Source organism: Canis aureus, chromosome 11 (assembly GCF_053574225.1).
Source record: "Canis aureus isolate CA01 chromosome 11, VMU_Caureus_v.1.0, whole genome shotgun sequence".
NCBI lineage: Eukaryota > Metazoa > Chordata > Mammalia > Carnivora > Canidae > Canis > Canis aureus.
The window spans coordinates 29,483,251-29,505,305 of record NC_135621.1 but is presented as its reverse complement, the minus strand read 5'-3'; the positions used below and the strand labels follow the sequence as shown (position 1 = coordinate 29,505,305).

At 55.2% G+C, this 22,055-nt stretch overlaps 2 protein-coding genes across 7 annotated transcripts in view; one reads left to right on the top strand and one right to left on the bottom strand.

The window, feature by feature from the left end:
- The window catches only part of MICALL1 (MICAL like 1), a 27,221-nt gene extending 13,218 nt beyond the window's left edge, over positions 1 to 14,003 (top strand). For 2 of the 4 annotated variants that reach the window (XM_077914565.1, XM_077914567.1), the window contains exons 7-16: positions 568 to 625; positions 1,539 to 1,918; positions 3,703 to 4,118; positions 6,374 to 6,508; positions 7,111 to 7,237; positions 7,376 to 7,466; positions 7,616 to 7,689; positions 10,572 to 10,686; positions 10,859 to 10,905; positions 12,099 to 14,003. In XM_077914565.1, the coding sequence (XP_077770691.1) occupies positions 568 to 625; positions 1,539 to 1,918; positions 3,703 to 4,118; positions 6,374 to 6,508; positions 7,111 to 7,237; positions 7,376 to 7,466; positions 7,616 to 7,689; positions 10,572 to 10,686; positions 10,859 to 10,905; positions 12,099 to 12,220 (1,565 nt within the window). In that variant the 3' untranslated portion in view covers positions 12,221 to 14,003. The remainder of the gene's footprint in view (positions 1 to 567; positions 626 to 1,538; positions 1,919 to 3,702; positions 4,119 to 6,373; positions 6,509 to 7,110; positions 7,238 to 7,375; positions 7,467 to 7,615; positions 7,690 to 10,571; positions 10,687 to 10,858; positions 10,906 to 12,098) is intronic. The other 2 variants (XM_077914566.1, XR_013389102.1) reach the window with 2 other exon arrangements.
- On the bottom strand, positions 11,481 to 22,055 carry C11H22orf23 (chromosome 11 C22orf23 homolog). 3 transcript variants are annotated; one of them, XM_077914575.1, is made up of 7 exons: positions 21,794 to 22,054; positions 21,466 to 21,577; positions 20,583 to 20,645; positions 16,822 to 17,004; positions 16,017 to 16,148; positions 15,744 to 15,844; positions 11,481 to 11,704 (listed from the first exon to the last, which is right to left on the bottom strand). In XM_077914575.1, exons 2-7 carry the CDS (start codon positions 21,566 to 21,568, stop codon positions 11,687 to 11,689), a joined length of 600 nt encoding a protein of 199 aa, XP_077770701.1. In that variant the 5' UTR covers positions 21,569 to 21,577; positions 21,794 to 22,054; the 3' UTR covers positions 11,481 to 11,686. The 3 variants fall into 3 exon arrangements, with proteins under 3 accessions (XP_077770701.1, XP_077770700.1, XP_077770699.1); XM_077914574.1 differs by lacking the exon at positions 11,481 to 11,704 and adding an exon at positions 14,767 to 14,943 and having other exon boundaries at positions 21,794 to 22,055; XM_077914573.1 differs by lacking the exon at positions 11,481 to 11,704 and adding an exon at positions 14,767 to 15,564 and having other exon boundaries at positions 21,794 to 22,049.

Genomic DNA, 22,055 nt, shown 5'->3' with positions numbered 1-22,055 from the left:
TTTGGTTCCACACGCATGGAGGCCTGAGCTGGGCCCCGGAGACAGATCTGTTCAGACCTATTTGTGCCTTCGAGCTACTCTGTCAGTCTCATGGCAGTGTTGGGGGGGGCAATGGAGACAAGCACAGACATAGGGGCTTCCACAGAATGTGGAAATCTGTTAAGTCAGGGATAGCAGAGGTTATTGTGGGTTTTGTGGAGGACACTTGGGGGTCAGGGGAGGCTTCAAGGAGTAGTGACACTGGGGCTGAGTTGAGGTAGTGTTTCCATGTTGGGGAAGTGTCCAAGGGACACTTGGGTTCCCCCTTTGGGGCTGAAATGCAGATGGAGTTTCCAGGTTTCCTGGCCTGGCCCCTATGACCATTCTTCACCTGTCACCTTTGGTGCTTATCTCCCGGAGTGCTGGGAGGTGCCAGGTTGTAGGTAGGGTTGCCATGCCCACCTGGAGTCCTGGATCTGCCAGGTAGAAAGGGAGGGCATACTTCCTTAGCTCCTCAGCACCTGGCTCTGCTGCCCAGCCGACGGCCGCCCATGAAGAAGGCTGGTCTCACTCTCCTTTCTCATCTAGGAAGGCTGCATGAACCCCCTGTCCCCAAGCCGAGAGGGACACCCAAGCTGTCAGAAAGGTATGCTGGCTCAGGGAGGCTTTCCCACGTTGGAGGCCCTGGTGCTGGGAATGAGGGTCCTCTTGGGGTCTGGGAGGCAAGGCTTCCTGTGGGCAGTTGACTCACCAGCAGACCCTCCCAAAGACACGCAAAGCTTATTTTGGGTGGGTGACACTGAAGGTGAGCGCTGTGCCCTCATCTCCTTCCCGAGGCTCCCCTGAGGTCCCCACTCCCGTGGGTGGTGGTCCTGGTAGAGACAGTGACTCTGGAGCCCCTTGACTTCTCCATGCCTCTGCTGCTCTGTGACGGGGGAGACCCAGGCCTCACTCACAGAGCTGTTGTGAGAATTGGCAGCTGAGTCTAGAAAGACCGAGAAAAGCTTAGCTGTGTACCCGTCTCGGGCCTGCCGCCCTGGGACTCTGTGTCCTGCATGAGGACATCTATTTCTAGCTCTTCTTTGGAGCTGTGCTCCCCCTGTGTGGTCTGTGAGGGGGAGAGTGGGCCCCAGCTGCAGTAGTAGTTAACACTCAATGAGTATTTGCTGTATGGAAGGTGCTCTGCTCACTGGTTCCTTAGAATGCCCTCGTGAAGTGCAGATTGTTGTCCCTGGTCATAGGTGGGTGACTGGGCTCTCAAGAGGGGCTGGGTGACTTTCTTGGCCTCACACAGAGCCCCTGTGCATCTTCTGCCGGGCTGGGCTCATAGAGGCTGTGTGATGTGGAGGTTCACTGTCCCTGGCCCTGAGGGGCCCAGCCAGGGGTGTGACTACAACAGTCTATTTCAGCCTTCGGCCTGGGCTGACCCCGCTGGGCTGGGGAGGATGGGTGCAGTTTCTCATCCATTCCCTTTGAAATGGACTTAAAACTGCCCAGAGGGAGGACGATGCTGCCCCCCTCGCCCCCAGTGGTTTCTGCCTCTTCCCACCTCCCTCCAGGACGCCAGCCCCCAGGAAAGATCCCCCATGGATCACACTGGTGCAGGCAGAGCCAAAGAAGAAGCCAGCCCCCCTTCCCCCGAGCAGCAGCCCCGGACCTCCGAGCCGGGACAGCAGGCGGGTGGAGAATGGAGGCACGGAGGAGGTGGGCCAGCAGAGCCAGGGGCCAGCTGGCCTGGAGCCCAAGCCCTACAACCCCTTTGAGGAGGAGGAGGAAGAGGAGCCCCCAGCTGCACCCAGCCTGGCCACTGGCCCTGCCCTGGTCCCCTCGGTGGAATCCACACCCAAGTCCCTGCACCCCTGGTATGGGATCACCCCCACCAGCAGCCCCAAGACGAAGAAGCGTCCTGCCCCCCGAGCACCCAGTGCGTCCCCACTGGGTGAGTGCCGTCTCTGGGAGCTCTCCTGACAGAATTCTGGGCTCGGGTGCTGGGGTTGGTGCAGGGCTGGGGAAGGGAGTGTGGTGCAGTGGGATCCCTGCCAGGCTAGGGGCCACGCGTGTCCTCTCATCTAATTGCAGAGTATATCGGTGGGGTGGGCATCACCTCACAGATGTGAGGAAACAAGCACAGAGAGGGTACGTGATTTGCCCAAGGCCTCATAGCGCTTAAGCAGTAGAGGCAGGATTTAATAGACAGGAGGCTGGAGGCTGGAGGCCGGAGGCTCCATACTCTATACTCCTAACTCGTGGTAACCCACCTCATGGTAAGGTGATGTGAGGATTAAATGTGTGCCCCACGGAGGGGCACCCCCAGCTCATGGAGAGCATGTGGCCAGGGTTAGCTTGAGTCCTGCCCGTCTCGTTACTCCCCTCCCATCGCCGGGCACCTTGGGCTCTGACCTGGCTGCGTGTGACCTTGAGCAGCTCCTTCACTGCATCTGTGTTCAGTGTCCCCATCTGGAAGATGGCAGTGATAGGCCAGTCTCTGGGCGCTGGGCCTTCCTCTGCCCGCCACACCCTCTCATCCAGGCTCATTGTAGTTGCTGTTGTCTATCTGTCTTTGTTTTTTTTATTTGTATTTATTTATTCATGAGAGACAGAGAGGCAGAGACATAGGCAGAAGGAGAAGCAGGCTCCATGCAGGGGGCCCGATATGGGACTCATTCCCAGGACCCCGGGATCGTGACCTGAGCCAAAGGCAGACACTCAACCACTGAGCCACTCAGACGTCCCTGTTTTTCTTTTTTAAGATTATTTTACCTATTTGAGAGAGTGAGACAGAGACAGAAAGTGAGGTGAGAGGAGGAGTGGAGAGAGCAGGAGAGAGAATCTCAAGCTGACTCATGACCCCTGAGATCATGACCTGAGCTGAAATCAAAGGTCAGATGCTCAACTGACTGATCCCCTCATTGTAGTTTTTGTCTGTCACCATCTCGCGGGTTTCTCAGGCCTCAGGCGTGGCCATCGCGACTGGGGAACGGCCCCCTCCAAGACCTCAGCAGGAGCCCCTCGGATAGGGAGGCTGAGGGCACATGAGCGATGCCTGGGGGCAGGTGCTCAGGTGGCCTGGGCTTCCCACTCCGGCCCCTGCCAGGACCCTGGGAGCCTCTAGCTCCAGGTGGTGGGCAGCTGGGGGACACTGAGTACCGGGTCACACGCAGCTGTGTCAGCCCCAGCCCTTCCCTGGCAAGTGCCTTCCCTCGGAATCCGCTGCCTCATCTGGAAAACACAGCTGGTGACACTGCCTCATCTGGAAAACACAGCTGGCATAGTATCCAGCACCCACACGAGGACTGAAGCGGCCCAGGGCCGGCCACTGCGAGGGCTGCCGGGGAGAGAGGCCGGCCTTGACTCTGTCGGCCCTTCCCTCCCTTTCCCTCCCCTGGCGGACTCGCCTCCCCCCTGGGCCTCGCTTGGGGTCAGAGCAGACATGGGAGGGGAGGTGGAGGCAACGGCCACTGTGGGAGGAAGTGAGAGGCAGAGGGCCCCAGACTACAGATGTGCCCTGCGGGGGATGTGCCAACCCGTGCGGGATGAGGGCAGAGATTGGTCTGCTGCTGGCCTTGGTCCTGCCGGGCTTTTGCTGGCCTCTGGGCCCTGGCCTTGTGCTGACGTAGAAGCACGCGGGGTTCCAGGGCCACCCGCTGCCCTGTGGTGAGTGAAGGGTGTTAGGTGAGGCTGTGCCTCCTCGCGTGGCGCTCACGTGCTTGTTCATTTGCACAGCTCTGCATGCCTCACGCCTGTCACACTCGGAGCCACCCTCCGCAACCCCGTCGCCGGCCCTCAGTGTGGAGAGCCTGTCGTCCGAGAGCTCCAGCCAGACCCCCTCCGGGGAGCTTCTGGAACCCCCGGCGGTGCCCAAGAGCTCCTCGGAGCCCACGGTCCACGCCCCCGGCACTCCTGGGACCTCTGCCAGCCTCTCCGCCAACTCCTCCCTGTCCTCGTCTGGGGAGCTGGTGCAGCCCGGCGCAGACCAGATACCTCAGGCCGGCCCCGGCCTCGCCCCGGGTTCAAGGGGCAGCCCCGGCCCCCAGCCCCCCAAGCCCTGTGGCGGCGCTGCCCCCACCCCTCTCTTACTGGTTGGAGACAAGAGCCCCGCGCCTTCCCCTGGAACCTCGTCCCCGCAGCTCCAAGTGAAGGTGAGTCCTCCCGCTTGCTAGGAGCTGCTGTCCTGTCTAGTGGGAAGGGCGGGTTCTGGTCTCTGGACAGGGACGTGCAGGTGGGCTGGCCTCTGACTTCTTTACTGATGTGGCTGTGTCTGTCTGCCTGTGCACGACTCCATCCATGGTGGCACAGGTTCATCTGTCCATCCTCCCATCCATTTATTCGCCTTCGTATAGTGATGCGTCTGGGCACCTGTCTTCTTGCCTCGCCCATGTACCTGCCCACCCGGGACCCACTCCCCCAGCCACCATCCATCTCCACATCCTTCTCTCCACCTTCTTGTTCATGAGGCCGTGTTTATGCCAGGGGCCTCCTCCCAGGCCCGCCTTGCACTCTGTCTCCTCTTGGCGGCAGAGGAGACATGGGGCACCCATCTCAGGGAGCTCGTTCTCCAGGTGACCTTTGTGACTATTTGTGTAACTGCTTCTCAGTCCCATGCTGGGAATTGGGGGTTGGCAGGGGTCAGCACGTTCCTCCGGGCATCTGGTTCCTGAGGGCGCCTCTCTTGTAGCCACAGTCCTTTTGGGGCACCAGGTTCTGATTGTTCGCCTCTGCGCACACTCCGCAGTTGTCTGAGGGCCCAAGGTTCACGCAATTCCAGGTGGAGGGTGGCAGGATGGCTCAGGTGGGGAGGCTGTGGTCATGGCCTGATGGACCTGAAGAGGATAAGTCTGGGGAGAGGGCTGAGCTATTGGCCCAGCTCCTACCTGTGTACCTTTCAGACGCTTCATCTGCCCTGGCCTGGGCAGCAGCCTCCTGTCCAGCTCTACTACCCGCCGGCTGTGTGACCTTGCAAAGGCCTTGCCCCTTCTGTAGGCCTTAGACTGCCCTGAGGAGGCTCAGGGTTCCCTGGTGGTGGCAGGTGGGGTTTTTTTTTTTTTTTTTTTAAGACTTATTTACTTATTCACAAGAGACACAGAGACAGGCAGAGACACAGGCAGAGGAAGAAGCAGGCTCCATGCAGGGAGCCCGATACAGGACTCGATCCCAGGATCCCAGGATTACACCCTGAACTGAGGCCAGACACTCAACTGCTGAGCCAGTCAGGCATCCCTGACGTCAATTTTGGACACTCCCCTCCCCCCACAACCCACCCCTGCCTTCAGGCAGCTCCATTTAAACATCTTCGTGTGTGATGGTTTGGCTTGGCTGAGCCTGTGCCGAAAGGCTGGGAACTCTTGTGAGACTTGGGGGCCTTGGGCTGTTTGACCCAGCTGGGCCCCCTGGGGTGCTGCTCTGTGAGAATCAAATGCTGTCACCCTGCCATGCCTGGACTCAAGCCCTGGTACTTTTCCTGCTTCAGAAATCCCAGGGCGACTCCCCCCATGAAAGAATCTCTCCACAGCCTGGTGTGGGCGGGGTGAGCAGGCTCCTTCCAGTCTCCCTTGGCTGCGGGGAGAAAGTTGGGTAAACGTTCCTGGGAGCACTACAGGCCTCAAGTGAGAGCTTTTCATGGGCCCATCATGATGCCTCTGTGTCCAAAGCGCTAGGGAGAACAGTTGGAAGACACTGGCATTGCCTACGTGGCAGGCGAGGCCCTGTCCCAGTGCTGGGCCTTCTGGCTGTGCTGGCCTCAGGGGGGCAGGGGTCTCTGCAGAGGGTCAGACAGACCCAGGGCTGTGGGTACATGCAGGGGCGTGCAGCAGGGGTAGGGGTCTTTCCTGGACTGGGAGGTAGGAAGCTACTCTTTTCCTCCTTCCAGATGGAAGGTAGGATCCCTGCTTGCACATGTCCTGGCTGGGTGACGCTGGGCAAGGAGTTTCATTTCCCTCTCTGGGCCCGAGTCCCTGCTAGAAAGGCACGGTTGTGAGACCTGAGTGAACAAGCGAAGCCATCTGGCCCTCAACTCCACGTCCTGACTTCCTGACTGTTGCCCCCGGTGCTAGATGGCTGCCCTGGCCCTAGCTTGGGCCCTTGGGAAGTGCATGACCTGAGCCAGTTAAGCTCCCTGCACTTGAGTGTACTCAGCGATAAAATGAGCATTACAATACCTGTTTTGCAGAGAGGCAGAGAGAACAAGAGTATAAAGGTATCCAGTGCAGCAACCGTATGTGGGAAGTGCTTGCAAATGGAAGTGTTTGTTGAATGCCCCAGTGGGACTGGGCCTCTCTCTCTGCCTGGGCCACTTCCTCCTGGCCTCCAGGCCTCAGTCCCACTTAGTCAGGCTGCCAGGGCGGGTCTTACTGCCCCCTTCCCCCGACTTACCCTCTGCCATTCTCCCTGCCTTTAGTCTTCCTGCAAGGAGAATCCTTTTAACCGGAAGGCATCACCCACAGCATCCCCGACCACAAAGAAGGCCACCAAGGGATCCAAGCCAGCCAGGCCACCCGCCCCAGGACACGGCTTCCCGCTCATCAAGCGCAAGGTACTGGTTGGCAGCTCCCGGCCACTCGGGCCCCCTCCCTTGGCCGCCTCAGGCATCCCATCCCATGGGACTCAGGCATCCCGTGGGACTCTTGAGAAGATAGGCTGTCTGGGCAGCTGCCTTCGGGGATGTGGAGAGGGGCATTTGGGTGGCCCAACTGGAAGGTTTAACTTGCAGCCAGGGAGATTTTAAGCAGACCAGCTGTTCCCAAGCAGGCACAACGGGTGGTGCATTTAACTTGTTACTAATAATAGTTCAAGGATCAAAGCACTCACATGATACACTTCTAGTTAAACAGAGTGTTCTCAAGTTTATCTCTCCACTACAGTCACCCTCTTAACATTGTGATATGGTTTCTGCAGCGGCAGAGAGGCGGGAGGTTGAGCCTCCCTGGGGTGGGGGGAGGGTGCCTTTTGGTGCCAGAGCCAGGGGCATTGAAGGGTTGTGGCCCTGTCCACGGTGACCCTTCCTCACAGTCCTATGGCCACACTGGGGTGTGAGACAGAGCCCAGGCCCTGGGTCTATGGGGCCAGTGCTGGTTAGAGATATGGCAGGTGGGAGGGGTGGACTATCCTTCGGGTGACTGGGGCATTGCCGGGCAGGTTCAGGCTGACCAGTACATCCCCGAGGAGGACATCCACGGAGAGATGGACACTATTGAGCGCCAGCTGGATGCCCTGGAACACCGCGGGGTCCTGCTGGAAGAGAAGCTTCGCGGCGGAGTGAATGGTGCGGGAACTGCTGTGGGGCCTGGTGGGTGGGACTGACGGGTGGCAGGAGCCTCCCTCCCTGGGGATGAGTCTTGGTGTCTCCGCTGAGGGCCAGGAGTGCTGCCAGCCCTGGCCTCAATAGGCATCTGGCTTCCAGAGGGCCGTGAGGATGACATGCTGGTGGACTGGTTCAAGCTCATCCATGAGAAACATCTGCTGGTGCGGCGGGAGTCTGAGCTCATCTATGTGTGAGTCCTCACCCCCTCGGCTCCCTCCTTCCCAGAATCCATAGTGTTTGGAACGGAGAATCTTCCCTGTCTTCCTGCATCACTGACAGCACAGGGCAGGGAAGCCACATGAGGGGCAGGGTTCATAGTTGCCTCTTCCCACCCTCTAGTTTCAAGCAGCAGAATCTGGAGCAGCGCCAGGCAGATGTAGAGTACGAGCTCCGGTGCCTTCTTAACAAGCCAGGTGAGTGTAGCCACACGTACTCCTCTGGCACCTGCCCAGGGGCCTGGTGACATTGCCAAGTGGGCCCAGTTCTTACCCTCCAGGCTGGGGCATAGACAGAGCCCTGATGGGGATACACAGTAGCCTCTGGGAACAGGGCCAGAGGAGGAGAGGGCCAGGAGGTGCTCTCTGGGTCATAGGTGATAAATAGGCTCGAGTGATGGCAGGAGAAGGGACAGCATGGCCAGTGTGGGCTCATTTGGCATCAGGGATGATAGGCTTTCAGAGAGCCCCAGCACAGGAGCAGACGGGCCTATTTTGGCTGCTCCCTCTTCTGGAACTTGTGGATAGACAGGTGCCTGCTGGGGAGATCCTTCAGGCTCCAGGGCCCAGGGCTGTCCCAGATGAGTAGATGACAGCACATGCCTGTCCAGAGGCACCTCTGGGCTCATGGCCATGAGTGGTGACAGCCATGGTGGGAGGGGAGGTGGGAGGATCCCCTGCACACTGTGACCCCGAAGGACTCTGGGGGTGGGGGGCACGATGGGCCCAGAATGGCCAGAGGGGCAGCAGGAGGGATTGGGTGTGGAGTCACATAGTCCTGTGTTGTGCTGTGTTCCATCACTAACATGCTGGAGGCAGGGGATGGGGCGGGGAGGGAGGCTAAGCAGGTTTCTTAGCCTCCCTGAGTCAGTGGCTTCAAGTATAAGACAAGATGAGGGTACCTACCTTGCAGGTGTTCCTGGGACAGGAAAGAGTGGATGTAGAAACACTCTGTGCCCCTCGAGGGGCTGATGGTTGATGGTTATATGTGGTTGGGTTGGGGTCTGTGGCTCTGACATGTAGTTGAGACCACAGGAGCCAGGGCTCTTGACCACTTCCTATGTCCCAGGCAGTGGGCTTCTCGTTCCCATTTCACCGATGAGGAAATGGAAAACCAGAGGTTGAGTCTTGCCCATTGGTGGTGGAGCTGGGCTGCTAATCCCTGTCTCCGACTTGGCCTGGCCCTGTGCACACAGCCCCTCCTGCTGCTGGGACAGTGGCCCTGCCTCTCCACTGACTAGGGAACTTGGGAGGCTGGGTAAGACCCAGAGGCAGAAGTGTCTAGAAGCCACTCTGCTGCCATCTATGAGTCATTCTCACATCTCCTGGTGGCTGGGGCCCAGCCCCACACAGAGGGAGCCACAGCGACGCCCTGTGGCTAGAGCGGGTGCAGTCCTGTGCACCGTGGCCAGCCTGGCCCTGGGCTGATTGGGTTGCTTCTCCAGGCTTCTGTGCGATGACAGCATGTCCTGGGCTTGCCATCCTGTCCTGGATGTTGTTTTTGCAGTGTGAGACTGATTTATAAGGCCCCAGGTCGGTTAGGGACCCATACAATACTATAAGGGCTGTAGCTTGGGGACGTCAGGCTACCCAGCTTCAAATACTGGCTCTGCCCTTGCTGTGTGACCCTGGTCAAGGACCTAGCTTCCCTGAGCCTCCGTTTCCCCACATGTAGTTTAGGGACATGACCTCCCCAGGCCCCACATTTGGGAAGTAGCAGAGGGATTTGAATTGGGATGGTGACTCCCATGCTGTCCCCATAACTATGCTGAACCACCTGTTCCTGAGCATTGGCAAGGTGAGGTGTAAGGACATTGGAACATGACTGGGGTGGGGGGGCCTCAGGATGTTTATTTCAAGACAGGGAGGCCTGTGGTGGCAGATGTTGTAGAGGGAAGGCTAGGTATGGGCATCCTTTCCCTGGGAACCTGCGGGCTGTATGAGAGGGAAACTAAGGGGCAGGTGGGCCCTCCTGGGTGGTCCTGTGGGGTAGCTCGAGTTCTCGAGAGGAGGCTGGTGGGGCAGAAGGTATATGATGCCACAGGGACCTCCTGGCTGGGCTCACCACCCCCAGGGGTCCTGTCCCCTCTAATCTGCCCTCCTGCATGGCATTATATTAAGATCCCAATATGCCACTTGGGTTGCATTGTTTCTACTGCATAGGACCCCTGGAGTCCCCTGTTGCCTCCCCAGCCCTGCCCCACTCTGTTCAGCCCACCTTTGGAGGCTCTCAGTACGCCCAGCCTGAATCCTGCCTCCTCGCAGAAACCACCTAGTGAACATTCATTGAGTGAATGAATGATCAGAAGCAGGAGACCTGGGACGCCTGGCTGGCTCAGCAGTTAAGTGCTTGCCTTTGGCCCAGGGCATGATCCTGGAGTCCCAGGATTGAGTCCCACGTTGGACTCCCTGCATGGAGCCTGCTTCTCCCTCTGCCTATGTCTCTGGCTCTCTCTCTGTGTCTCTCATGAATAAATAAATAAAATCTTTAAAAAAACAACAACAACAAAAAAAGAAGCAGGAGACCCTTTGGCAAGAGCTGGTCTCTGTTCTCAGAGCATGTGTTGTGCTCACCCTCCCAGAGCCTCAAGGTTTTTTTGGTAGGCAGCCCAGTAGCCTTGGTCTCTTCCTTTTTTTTTTTTTTTTTTTTAAAGACTTTATTTATTTATTCATGAGAGAGAGAGAGAGAGAGAGAGAGAAGCAGAGACACAGGAAGAAGGAGAAGCAGGCTCCATGCAGGAAGCCCGATGTGGGACTCGATCCCGGGACTCCAGGATCACTCCCTGGGCCAAAGGCAGGCGCTAAACCGCTGAGCCACCCAGGGATCCCCCTTGGTCTCTTCCTTAACAATCTTCATTTCTCCCCAAATGGCCTACCGGGTAGGCCCCTCTTTCCTGTCCTAACAGGATCCAGCATGGGGGTGGTCGCAGCCACCTCAGCACTTAGGTCCTGGCTTCCTGGGAAGGCAGGAGGGTTTCCCACCATTCAGTTCCCCAACTTTTCAGCACTTAGGTCCTGGCTTCCTGGGAAGGCAGGAGGGTTTCCCACCATTCAGTTCCCCAACTTTTCTCCCCGGACAGAAAAGGATTGGACAGAGGAGGACCGGGGCCGAGAGAAGGTGCTGATGCAGGAGCTCGTGACCCTTATCGAGCAGCGCAACGCCATCGTTAACTGCCTGGATGAGGACCGGCAGAGGTGATGGGGCTGGGGAGGGGCTCTCCCTCGGGGTGGGGGGTTATTCTCTGCAGGAGGGGCCCAGAGCAGGCCAGGCCAGCCCTGCCCTCACTGCCAGCAATCCCAGCACACCCTCCGTCAACTTGGAGGGGCTCAGGCTGGAAGGACACTCGGCTTCCCTTTCTCATTTCAGGGAGGAGGAGGAAGACAAGATGTTGGAAGCCATGATCAGGAGGAAAGGTGAGGCCCCTTCCAGGGCTCTGGTCCATCCAGACCAGAGGGCAGGGGGCAGGTTGAACAGAGGGTCAGAGTGGGCGCTACAGGGATCATGTGTGCAAACTCTTAGCCTCTCTCTTGCCGGGAGGGCCATGTGTGGCGAGGCAGGCCAGCCTAGAGCCAGGAGGCTTGTGGCCTGGACTCAGAGGGTGGGCTGCAGTGAGGGCTGCAGTGGGCAAAGAGCACTTTCCCAGGGTGGCTGCATGAAGCCCGGAGTTCCTCCTTGACATCTGCGGCTGATCTTGGAAAAACTTATGGGCTAGAGGTGCCTAGGGGGCTCTGACTCTTGGTTTCAGCTCTGGTTGTGATCTCAGGGTCATTAAGCCCTGTGTCTGGCTGGCTCTGTGCTCAGCAAGGAGTCTACTTGGGGATTCTCTCCCTCTGTCCTCCCCCCACTCGAGGACTTGCACCTGCGTAGTCTCTCTCAAATAAATAAATACATCTTAAAAAAAAGAGAGAGAGAGGTTGGTGGGCTCAAACAATAATAGTCCCTGTAGAGAGATAAGATGGTACCTGAAACAGTTAAAAGAGCACTGGCCTGAGAGGAGACCTGGGTTTAATCTTGGTTCCACCAGTGACTCACTTTGTGGCGTTGTGGTTAGGTCTGGACTCTAGTCAGGCTGCTTGGGTTCCAGTCCCAGCTCTGGAACTTACTAACTGGGTAACTTGGAGCCAGTGATTTCAGCCATTTCAGCCCTGCAGGCTTCACCTTCCTTGCGGGCAGCTTGGAGAGCACAGAAAGTGCTTAGCCCGGAGCCAGCACCTGCAGAGAGCTCAGTTGGTGTTAGTCCATTTCAAAGGCCCCCATCTTCCTCGTCTATAAAACTGAGGATGTGAGGCAGATGATTTTTGACATCCTTCTAGCTCTGGCAGTGTTTGTGTTGTAGCCCTCAGAGCTGAGCGCACCAGCCTAGGGGAGAGCTGGGCCTTTTCATGATAAACCTGTGCTAGGCTTCAGAGTTCCAGATTGCCTTCACGTTTGTTTATTTCTGGGTCCTTGCCAGAACACTGGGACAGGGGAATGGTCCCCATCTGGTGGGCTCGCTAAGGTGAAGTGATGTGCCCAGGACTCCACATGGGCTGGAGGAGCAGAGCTGGGCCTTCGTCGCTGCCCCCAGCCCGTCCCGTCCCAACATACTTCGCTTTCCCTTCTGCAGAGTTCCAGAAGGAGGCTGAACCCGAGGGCAGGAAGAAGGGGAAGTTCAAGACCATGAAGGTGCTGAAGCTGCTAGCACATAAGCGGGATACCAAGAGCAAGCCCCCGGGGGACAAGAGCTAACCGCCGGGGTGGCCAGTGGGACTTCCACCTGTCCTGGCGCACACGGCCCCTGTGCTGTGCTCTGCGGGGAGGACACCCTGCTTCCCATCAGGATCAGTCCTGGGGAATGACGACGTCAGGGGAGGGGGCCTCTGGGTGACAGCCTCTCCCTCCTCAGGGGCCCTCTGGCTGGTCTGGGCCAACGAGTTTTCTTCCCTCTTCTCTGTGCCACAGGCAGCTGTGGCTCCGCCCTGCCCTCATCTGGTTCTGATGATTCCAGATGCCGGGACTGACCTGAGGAGCAAGCAGGGTCCTAGGTCCGGGGAGTGGCAGTGGCTGAGCACAGCTTCCTGGTGCACCCCAGCACCTGCAGTGACAGGCAGCCCCTCAGTCCCTCTTCCCTTCTGTACTGTGTCCGGATGGGATTCTTAGCTGTCAGAGTTGTGACCTGAAGGTCCTTCCATCCACATGGTCTGCCCATGGTGGATCTCTGGCCTGGGTCTCCTGTCTCCAGGGCTTAGCCAGCTGGCAAGCAGGGCTTGGCTGCACTGGCATCTTCCTGCCCCAGCCCTGGCTCTGAGCCCCCATCTTCCTTTCCAGCGCAGGTGGCCCTCAATCTGTTTCTCCTCACTCAGGAGCTCTATTTATGAAAGTCTAATTAGGTTTGAGCTTATCACTGTGTCTTCAGACATGAATGGGCCCAATGGACAAAGCCCTTCTCCCTCTGTCCCTCCAAGTTCTAGGAGGTGCTTCTGTTATCTCCCCCTGTTCCCTCGGAGACCTCACCTCCCAGGACTTGGGGCTGGGGGCCATGCTGGGTGGCCGGGGGTACCCTAGAGCCGAGTCCCTGGAGAGGGCCTCTGGGAGACAGGCCCAGTGGCAGTTCTAGTGCCCGGTCATCAGCCAAGGGAGCTGTGCTTCACAGAGGTGCTAATCCTGGTTCCTTAACACATTGTAGTCTTGACTTTCCCCTGCCACCCCAGGGCTGGGGGGTAGCGGGCCCGGTCCTGTATGTGGTTGTCACCAGTCTGTCTCACACTTGACTGTTGTCCCTTCTCTCCCGACTTGTTCCCCCGAAGGACTGATGGCCACTCGTCCCACTGTGATGGCCATGGGAGAGGAAGAGCCGATGGGGACAACTGCCTTTCCCCCAGGGAATGCGTCCAGCAGCCCTCAGTCAAAGCACTGTTGCTATAAGCTATCTCTGGGGTGCTCTACGGCCCCCTCCCTCAGCTCACCTCTGGGGAAAGTACGCACTGTATTAACTTGTGAGGATTTTCCTCCCCAACAATAAATGGAGACAACCTCAGTTGCCAGTGCCCCAGAGCCTGGGACGCTTTGCCCTCAGCCAGGTTGGCCTTCTTTCCTGCCTCCACCATGCCCCGTGGCCGGGCATCTCTGGTCCCTGGGGAGGGGCACGTGGGGCTGTCCACTGCCAAGGGCATTGGCCCTTCTTCAGAGCTTGCTAGTGGGCAGGACCCTTCCTCTGCAGGGAGATGCAGCTCCCACAGCTACGCAGCCCCTGGCAGTCTCCTCCCAAACATGCCTGTTGACTGTTGCTGGTCACCAACTCCAAAGGCTTTTGGGGGTTGGGCTGGTCACATACCTGACCAGGCTGGGTGTAACCTGAGGGTGGCTCTGGCAGGCTGTCTTGGTGTCTAGAGACTCAGGTAGTGGGGACTGGGGTGTCTATGCCCCAACCAAAGGGGGAAGTTCTTCCTTACTTAAAGTCAACTGTAGCCTGTGGGGATGCAGGCCTAGTGTTGCCACACTTTTCCATTTTTCAAAAGAAGCTAGAAATCCACATTGTGTGCCTGTGTGATTTGTAAATGTTGGCAACTAATCTGACTTTAAATCAAGGATAGGCTGTGTTGTCACAGATGGGCCACATTTGTCCTGGGGTTCTCTAGTCTGTTGCCTCGGGGCTACGTGAGGGAGCCTTTGACATGGACATGATAGCTGTCCTTATCATGTTACACGCTCTGCCCTTGGGTCCTGGGGGCTTCCTGTGGGAATGTTCATGAGCCAGCCTTTGATCTGGCCCCTTCTACTTATCAGATGGGTAAGTTTGAGGCTATTGGGCCACATTTGTTCTACAGCTCAAAACTTGGGTCATGTGGCCTGTGGGCTTATATGAATCCCTCCAAGTAGGAGTGTTGGTTGGATTTCCCAAAATATTTTGATGTATGGGGACAGGAAATTGACAGAGTACTGGAGAGTGGAGAGCTTGTGGTTGTCAGAAGACATGGAGATGACGTATTGTGCGCCAGGCCTGGGGGTTGCTCTTGTGGTCAGAGGCCTCCTCCATAGCCCTGTGAGGCGGAGCCTCACTGATGAGCAGTCAGAGCTGAGGTTGGAGCTGATCAGGCTCACAGAGCACAGGCTGGGATCGGAGCTCAAGCCTGGCTCCTTTGGTCCAGCTTTCTCCCACCCTTGTGTTTCTGTGGGCTGTGGGTTTAGTGGAAAGCCCGAGAACTAACTCCTAACCCTGAATGGGCTATTTGCCAGTTGAATGACCTTGGTTACAGTGTCTTAGGGAGCCTTAGATTTCACACAGGAATAGCAAACCGTGTTCGCAGGGTTTTATTGAGAGAATGAACCGAGTGAAATTCAGCACCTGGCACAGTGCCTGGCCAAGGGGTGTTCAAGAAGTGTTGGTTCTCACTTCCACTTGAGATATGCAAACAGTTGAAAAGCATCTGTGCTTGAAAATTCTAACTCCTTGAACAAATAAGCCTATCCTTCTGAAAACAAAACGGTGTATATTATGACCTACGTTAAATGTGTCTTACTGGCCAATTAATCATAGTGGTTAAACATTTGCCTAAGGCTGTAAGAAGTCAAATAAGTAGGTCCTAAGGCAGGTAGGAAGAAAGGAATCATTCATTCTGAAGTTCTGCAAACTGTGTGGGACATCCAGTGGGTGTGGGGTAGGGAGTGGGGGGAAGAGGCCCAGTGGATGCTCTCAGACATGGGCCTTGCCTTCACTGTGTATGGACTCTTTCCCTGAGAAAAGACCATTAGTTTGTGTGTGTGCGTGTGCACGTATGTCAGTGATTGTGGGTCTCAGCAGCTCAACTTACCCAGGCTCCCTGGGCAGAGTCTTGAAGAGAACCAGCTCATTCTCTGGGATTGGTCCATTTCCTAGGGTGCTGTGTGTGCCCAGGGGCCCCTAGGCCAGGGCAGTGCTTCACGGCCATTTGATGTGGCTGAAGGCCAGGGTAGATGGGCTGGCCAGGGGGTGGGCTCCAGTGATTTAGGATGGGCTACTCTGCCCCTGTCTCTGGAGACAGATCAGGGGGTAGCAAGAGCCTTCTAAGGTCCTCATTCCTCTTGTGGTCAATGTCTTCCATTTCCCGTAGTTTCTGCAAAAGGCATCAGGGAAACTGGCTAGCAGGGTGGGAACTTGAGGAGCCACTGCTGATGTGAGAGAGGACTCCCAGACCTGGGCCAGACCTGGGCTACAGCTACCCTGTCCACTCACATTTGCTGCTGCGCATGTATGGTAGACCCACCCCCACCCCTTCCCGGCTGCCTCTCCTACCTGGGAGATCTCAGCAAGGATGATCCCTCGGTACTGTCTGCCCTGTCCCAGTGCCTCCATGCCAGCCAGGAATTCCTTCCTCTCCTGGATTTCCTTTACCACTAGACAGGGGGAGAAGGGCCATCAGTGTACAGGGCAGTGGGGGGCCAGCAGGTGCCTGGGAGGGATGGGGGAGAGGAAGCAGTTCTGTGGTCAGTGTTTCTCACTCTGGCCACGGGTTATGGGCCCCTCCACACCCCCTATTCCAGCAGGAGTGGCCTATCAGTGGCTTACATTCTTCAAAGCGGTCCAGCTCTGGGGCTGGGTCCTTCTGTTGTACAGGAGGGGGCTTCCTTTTCCGTTCCTTTAAGTCCTTCCCAGTGGCAAAAATATTTTGGAGTCTTCGTTTCTCTTTCTCCAGATCTCCTGTAGGGCCCAGAAATGACCTAATGAAGGCAGGCAGGGCACCCCATTCATGGTCTGAGTTCCTATTTGGGCATGCTTGCACCAGGGTCCCTGGGCAACCTGGAGGGGGCTTCTGCAAACCAGGCACTTCTGGCCCTAGGAGCCCTCGAGCTTGTGTTGAGACTGGAAGGGGAAGGGCTGGAAGAACGAATGCCAGAACCCACACACTGCTCTGGTACAGAGCGAGGCTAAGAAAACTGTTTGCCTCTGGGTATAGAGGCTGCATGGGGCTGTCGGCAGGTCTGTGCCAAGAGTTCTATCGGACGCCAAGTAGGAAGGGGCACAGAGGCTCCGTGAAGTAGCCTGGCATGCAGAGGAGCTCTGGACTTGGCGGGGGGGGGCTTGTGACCTTAAGAGAGCAGCGGCTGTGAGACCTGACAGCCAAACATTCATCAGGGACTGGTGGACTTCAGTTAATCATTTGAGAGTTCTAAAAAAGTACAAAAGGATCATCTGTTTTTTCCTGCAACCTGAACACCCCCAAGCTAACAAGTGCCAAGGTTCAAGCACATTAGTATAAACAGCATGAGGATTTGATTAGACACCTGCTCACCTGCCCTGTGGGCTGCTTGCCCCACCCCTGGCCCCTTGGGGAAGGAGGTGGAAGAGGGGCTCTCTAGGCCCTCTCACTTACGGGGGGCTTGAGGCTTGAATGGCTCCCTGCTGTAGGCCCCATTGGCTTGGCACATGCTGGCAGGCCGGAGGTGGGGCCGGGCCGCCAGGATGGGAGGCAGGTAGATGGTCGAGGTTGTCTGTTTGGAAGGCAAGACCCTCTGGCTGGATGTCGGGCTGCACTGTAGGGGCAGAGTGTCTCCTCCTAGGGAAGGAAGGTTTGGGTGAGGGGCACCTACCTGTTTTTTTTTTTTTTTTTTTTTTAATTTATAAAAATGATACCTGCCTGTTAAAACAAGTCAAACAGTATAGAGTCTTCCCTTCTCTCCTCCAATCCCCCACCCACAATGAGCAATTGTTAGGATTTGTTGGTCTTGTTCCATACTTTTTAATGTTAATACAAACATGTACAAAGATACATGGGTGTATATGACATTCGTGTTTCAAACACTGGATCATACTCTATTATATTCAGTAATAGACTCTTAACAATTTATCATGGACAACCTTCCAGATCACTCCATTTATATATAACTTATTTTTTAAAACTATATACTAGTTCTTAGAATGGATACATTATTTATTTTATTCAACTAGTCTCCTAATTTCAGAAATTCAGCCTTTTTCCCCCTTCCCTTTTTTTTACTACTTCAAACAATGCTGCAATAAACATTCTTGAGCATCAAGCCTCTATACTGGTGCTTTTATTTCTATAGATGGATTCCTAAAACCTGCTTGGTACATAGGTGGGAAGGGATGGTTTGGACGGTATACACCAGTCCTGCCTACCATCCACGCCCACTGTCTTGGCCTAGATCTGGGGCTCCTCCTCCAGACCAGCTGAATGTGTTACCTCCTATCTGGTTGGCTAATCCCTCCTCTCATTTGCCCCAAAGCCCATCTCAGAGCAGGCCCCACCTGTTGTTTTGATCTGGCTCCCATGTATCTGTTCTGTGTGTCCAACCTTCTGTCATCCACCCAGCAAATACATACTGAGCATCTGCTCTGTGCCAGGCCCAGGACATTGGGGGTAAAGTGGTAAGTAAGACAAAGTCCTGCCCTCGTTGCACTTACATTTGGGGTTGGAGGGTGTGGATGATGATTAAGTAAATTACATAGTTAGATTGTGACAGTACAGGGATGGAATGGAGTACGTCAGAGCAGGATTTACAATTTTAAATAGGGTAGGCAGGGAAGGACCTCACCAAAAATGGTGGTGCAGAGACTTTGGGGAAGAGCATTCCAGGCAGAAGGAACAGAGCAAAATTTATGAGGTGATAATGTGCCTGGGGTGTCTGAGCAACAGCCAGGAAGCTAGGATGCCAGCAATGGACTGAACAATGCAGGGGTATAGTGTGTGTAGAGGTGTGTAGAGGTCAGAGGAGAGGCACAGCAAGAGAAGTAGACAGCCTTGTAGGCCTTTGGAAAGACTGGCTTTTCCTTTGAGGTGGGAAGCCATCAGAGGGTTTTGAGCAGGAAAGTTACATGATCCTTTGGCTGCTTGCCATTACTTCCCACTAACCCTCCCCTTCCCACAGCCTCTACCTAGAGCCACACCAAGGCTTTCCTATTCTTCCCTAAAGAGATGCTGTGCCTCCTAGAATGTCCCTCCTGCTCCCTCTACTCTCTATTTCTGCCTGTCCAGTGCCGAGTGCTACCTCCCTCTATGGCCTATCCTTGGCAGATGATTAGGGCCCAAGTAATTCCGGGAGTTCAGATGAAGGAGAGGCATTTGTGGCTTGCAACAGAATTTGAATGATGCCTCAAAACAAAAAGTAAATTTGGTTAGGAGAAAAGGAGGGGGTTATAGAAGAAAGCTGACTCAACACCAACACTTGGAGGCAAGTTTTTTAAAAAAGATGATGAAGTGGGGGCCTGGGTTGGCACAATTGGTTAAGCATCTGACTCTTGGTTTTGGCTTAGGTTGTGATCTCAGGATCGTGGTTTGAGCCCCATGTCAGGCTCTGTGCTGAGCTTGGAGTCTGCTTGAGATTCTCTCCCTCTGCCCACCCTCATTCTCTCTAAAATAAATCTTTAAAAATCAATCAATCAAAAGAACACTCAGGAGAATAAAACTGTCAGCCAAACCAGTTACTTACCTTGGTTTCTCCACTAATGAAATCAGTTCTTCAGTAAATATCCAGCACTGGGCACTGGGGCTACTGTGGTGAACATGGCAGACATAATCCTTGGTCTCCAGGAATTTAAGTGGAATTTCTAGCACCTTCTTTTTGTAGTCATGCTACAGGGGGCACTATGGGTTGCAGAGTGCAAAAATGGAGTAATGGGATTTGGATGTGCTAAGACGCCAGGCTCTGACAGCTGAGTTGTCCTTGTCTGCAGTGAGGAAGATCTGACTCCCTACTGGGATGGCCCAGCCTGCCCCTGGCCACTGCTGGACATGCCCTGCTGATATTTGCCTCTTTGGCTCTCCCTTCTCTTTGCTTGTGGCTGCTCAGGTGCCCTCTCTAATACATCCTTCTGCAAATAAGGCAATCACTTGTGGTGGATTCACTAGAGAAGATTCTGACATTCTCTCTCTCCAAGGCCGTTTCACAGGTCTCTTCTGATCCATTAGATACCAACTCAGTTAAATCTCAGGGAGCATGGTAGTTTTCAAGATCTTAGCACCTTGCTATTGTGCCCATGAACTTCTACTTTTTGGTTTTCCTTCAAAATAACTAATATAGTGGGTGGACAGGGTGAGCTGGAAAGCATCTGCAAACTCTTCCTGTGCTGGAATTATGCCAATTGTCTTGCTTCTGCTAGCTAAACTGTGACAATAAAACTATGAGCAAGACCCACACACATACAGAGTCTTTTCCCCTGGAGAGCTCACGTGGTATGCGTGTAACAGGGAGGGACAGATTGCAGACATGACCACATGGAGACTATTTTGGCTGGGCAGGATCTCTCGATCAGGCTGTGATCTCTTGGAAGGTTGGCCAGAGGTAGCCCTGGTGGCGCAGTGGTTTGGCGCCGCCTGCAGCCCGGGGTGTGATCCTGGAGACCCGGAATCGAGTCCCACATCGGGCTTCCTGCATGGAGCCTGCTTCTCCCTCTGCCTGTGTCTCTGCCTCTCTCTCGCTCTCTCTGAATGAATGAATAAATAAATCTTAAAAAAAAAAAAAAAAAAAGGAAGGTTGGCCAGAGACAGACTGTAAGAGGCTTGTTGTTGTGCTAGGACCCATGTCGTGGGAAGAAACAAAAGGCCTAAAAGGTCAGTTCTCCAGGAGCAAGGGTGAGAAATGCTATTCAATTTTTTTTTTGCCTTTTAATTTTTTAAAAAGATTTATTTATTTCTAGAGGGAGAGAATGAGAGAGCCCACACACACAGGAGAAGGGGTAGGGGGAGAGAATCTTTTAAGCTGACTCCCTGTTGAGCACGAGCTCTCATGGGCTTGATCTCACAGCCCATAAGATCATGATCTGAGCTGAAACCAAGAGTCGGATGCTCAGCCAACTGAGCCACCCCAAGCACCCCTTCTTTGGTTTTTAAAAATTAGGTCGTCTACCCCTTAACATGGAAGAGCATTAAAAGTGTGGTTCTGGGGCACCTGGGTAGCTCAGTGGTTGAACGTCTGCCTTGGGCTCAGGTTGATTCCAGGGTCCTGGGATCAAGTCCTGCATCGGGCTCCCCACAGGGAACCTGCTTCTCCCTCTGCCTATGTCTCTGCCTCTCTGTGTCTCTCATGAATAAATAAATACAAATCTTAAAAAAAAAAAAAAAAAGTAGGGTCCTGAGTCCCTCAGCCCAGGAAGCCTCTGTGAACCACCTCTTACTTTTCATGGTGTCCATGATGTGGCGCTGTTGGAAGTTAGTCAGTTTGGATTCCTTCATCATCACTGCAAAGATAAAGTACCTTTATGAGGCCTCCTGGGCAGCAGGCAGAGCCCTTCATCTCACCCTATTCCAGTGTAAAACTGTATCATCTCCTAGCCCCATTATGTACCTGAGTACTCCTTCTCTCCCTTTCCTGCTTCACTGTTTTTTTCTGGAGCACTTACTACTATCAACATTCTATATATTTTGCTTATTTATTGTCCCCTTCCTACCAGAATATTAGCTCCATGAGATGGCAGGAATTTTTGCTGTTTCCCCGTTTTTAAAAACTGTTATATCCCCAGCACTTAGAACAATGTCTAAAGCACATTATGTAGGTTTAAAACTTTCGTTGTTGAGTGAATGAATGAATGGAGAGTATTTATTAAGCATGCAGCAGGGGCTGGAGCTACAGTTGTGAGCCCAGACAGGCACAATTCCTGCCCTGGTGGAGTTCATGATCTAGAGGGGTTGGTGAATATTAATCCAATGAGAGACAACTAAATGTCTGAGTACAGGTTGTGTTGTGCATTGAAGGAAAAGGTATGTGGTGGTGTGAAAGTGTGGAACCCTTGGTTCGACCCTGGTGGTGGCAGGTGGGGAGGAGATAAAGCGTCCCTGGGGAAATTGAAAGTGTGATCTAAGGAAGGCACAGGAGTCCGTCACTTTAAAATTCTAATTTCTTTGACTTTGGGCCACTTGCAAGTTGTAGGATCCCTGAACCTTTGTGAACCCCACGCCTCTTCTCTGTAAAATGACAATAGCGGTTGCTAAGCCACAGGTCCTGTAGGGGAGAACCGGCCTACAGGGGGTAACTGTCACTACCACTCTCGACACACTGACCTCTGAGCAGCTCGCAGGTCCCTGGGGTGTAAGTGGCCGGCTTGGGGCAGCGCCAGAACCCTGTTCCTTTGGTCACTGCCTCTATCCTTTCCTGGGAAGCCATGGGAGGGCTCTGGGGAGGGAATAACGCAAGGGCGCAACCCCTGTCTCCCAGGTCTAATCTCCGCTCCCGCATCGCCCCGCCCCCCAACGCCCCCCAGTCTGGAGCGGGGGTGGAGCCACAGGAGAGTGTGACGTCGCCGTCAATGTCGCGGCAGTGCCCGATCCTTCCACCCCGAACAGATACACAGGCGGACCCCCCCCGCCCCGCCCCGCCACGAACGGAGACCTCATCCTGGCCCGGCGCCTGCGGCAGGGAAGCCCTCTCTGGAGGAAGGGGGCGTCGGGATAGCCGCGGTCCGGTCAGTGCCCGTTGAGGGATACGCCAAAATTCAGACCTCACCGTAAAGAAAGCCCCCAGCTGGTGCCCCCGCCACAGAGAGCGGCCAGGCTCGGGGGACCGTAACCACGGCTCCGCCGCGGCCCGGCGCCTGGGCCGCGCACAAACTCGCGGACCTCCGCGAGCAGAGGGGCCACCCGCGGCTCTGGCT

What these genes read in the sequence shown, in the direction of transcription:
- C11H22orf23 (XM_077914573.1), bottom strand. Translation starts at nt 21,568, where the DNA reads ATGGCTTCCCAGGAAAGGATAGAGGCAGTGACCAAAGGAACAGGGTTC. An exon ending in GCTGGACCGCTTTGAAGAAT is followed by an intron (nt 15,845 to 16,016) that starts GTAAGCCACTGA and finishes CCCCCTGTCTAG; the next exon opens with TGGTAAAGGAAATCCAGGAG. An exon ending in TCCTTGCTGAGATCTCCCAG is followed by an intron (nt 15,565 to 15,743) that starts GTAGGAGAGGCA and finishes TGCCTTTTGCAG; the next exon opens with AAACTACGGGAAATGGAAGA.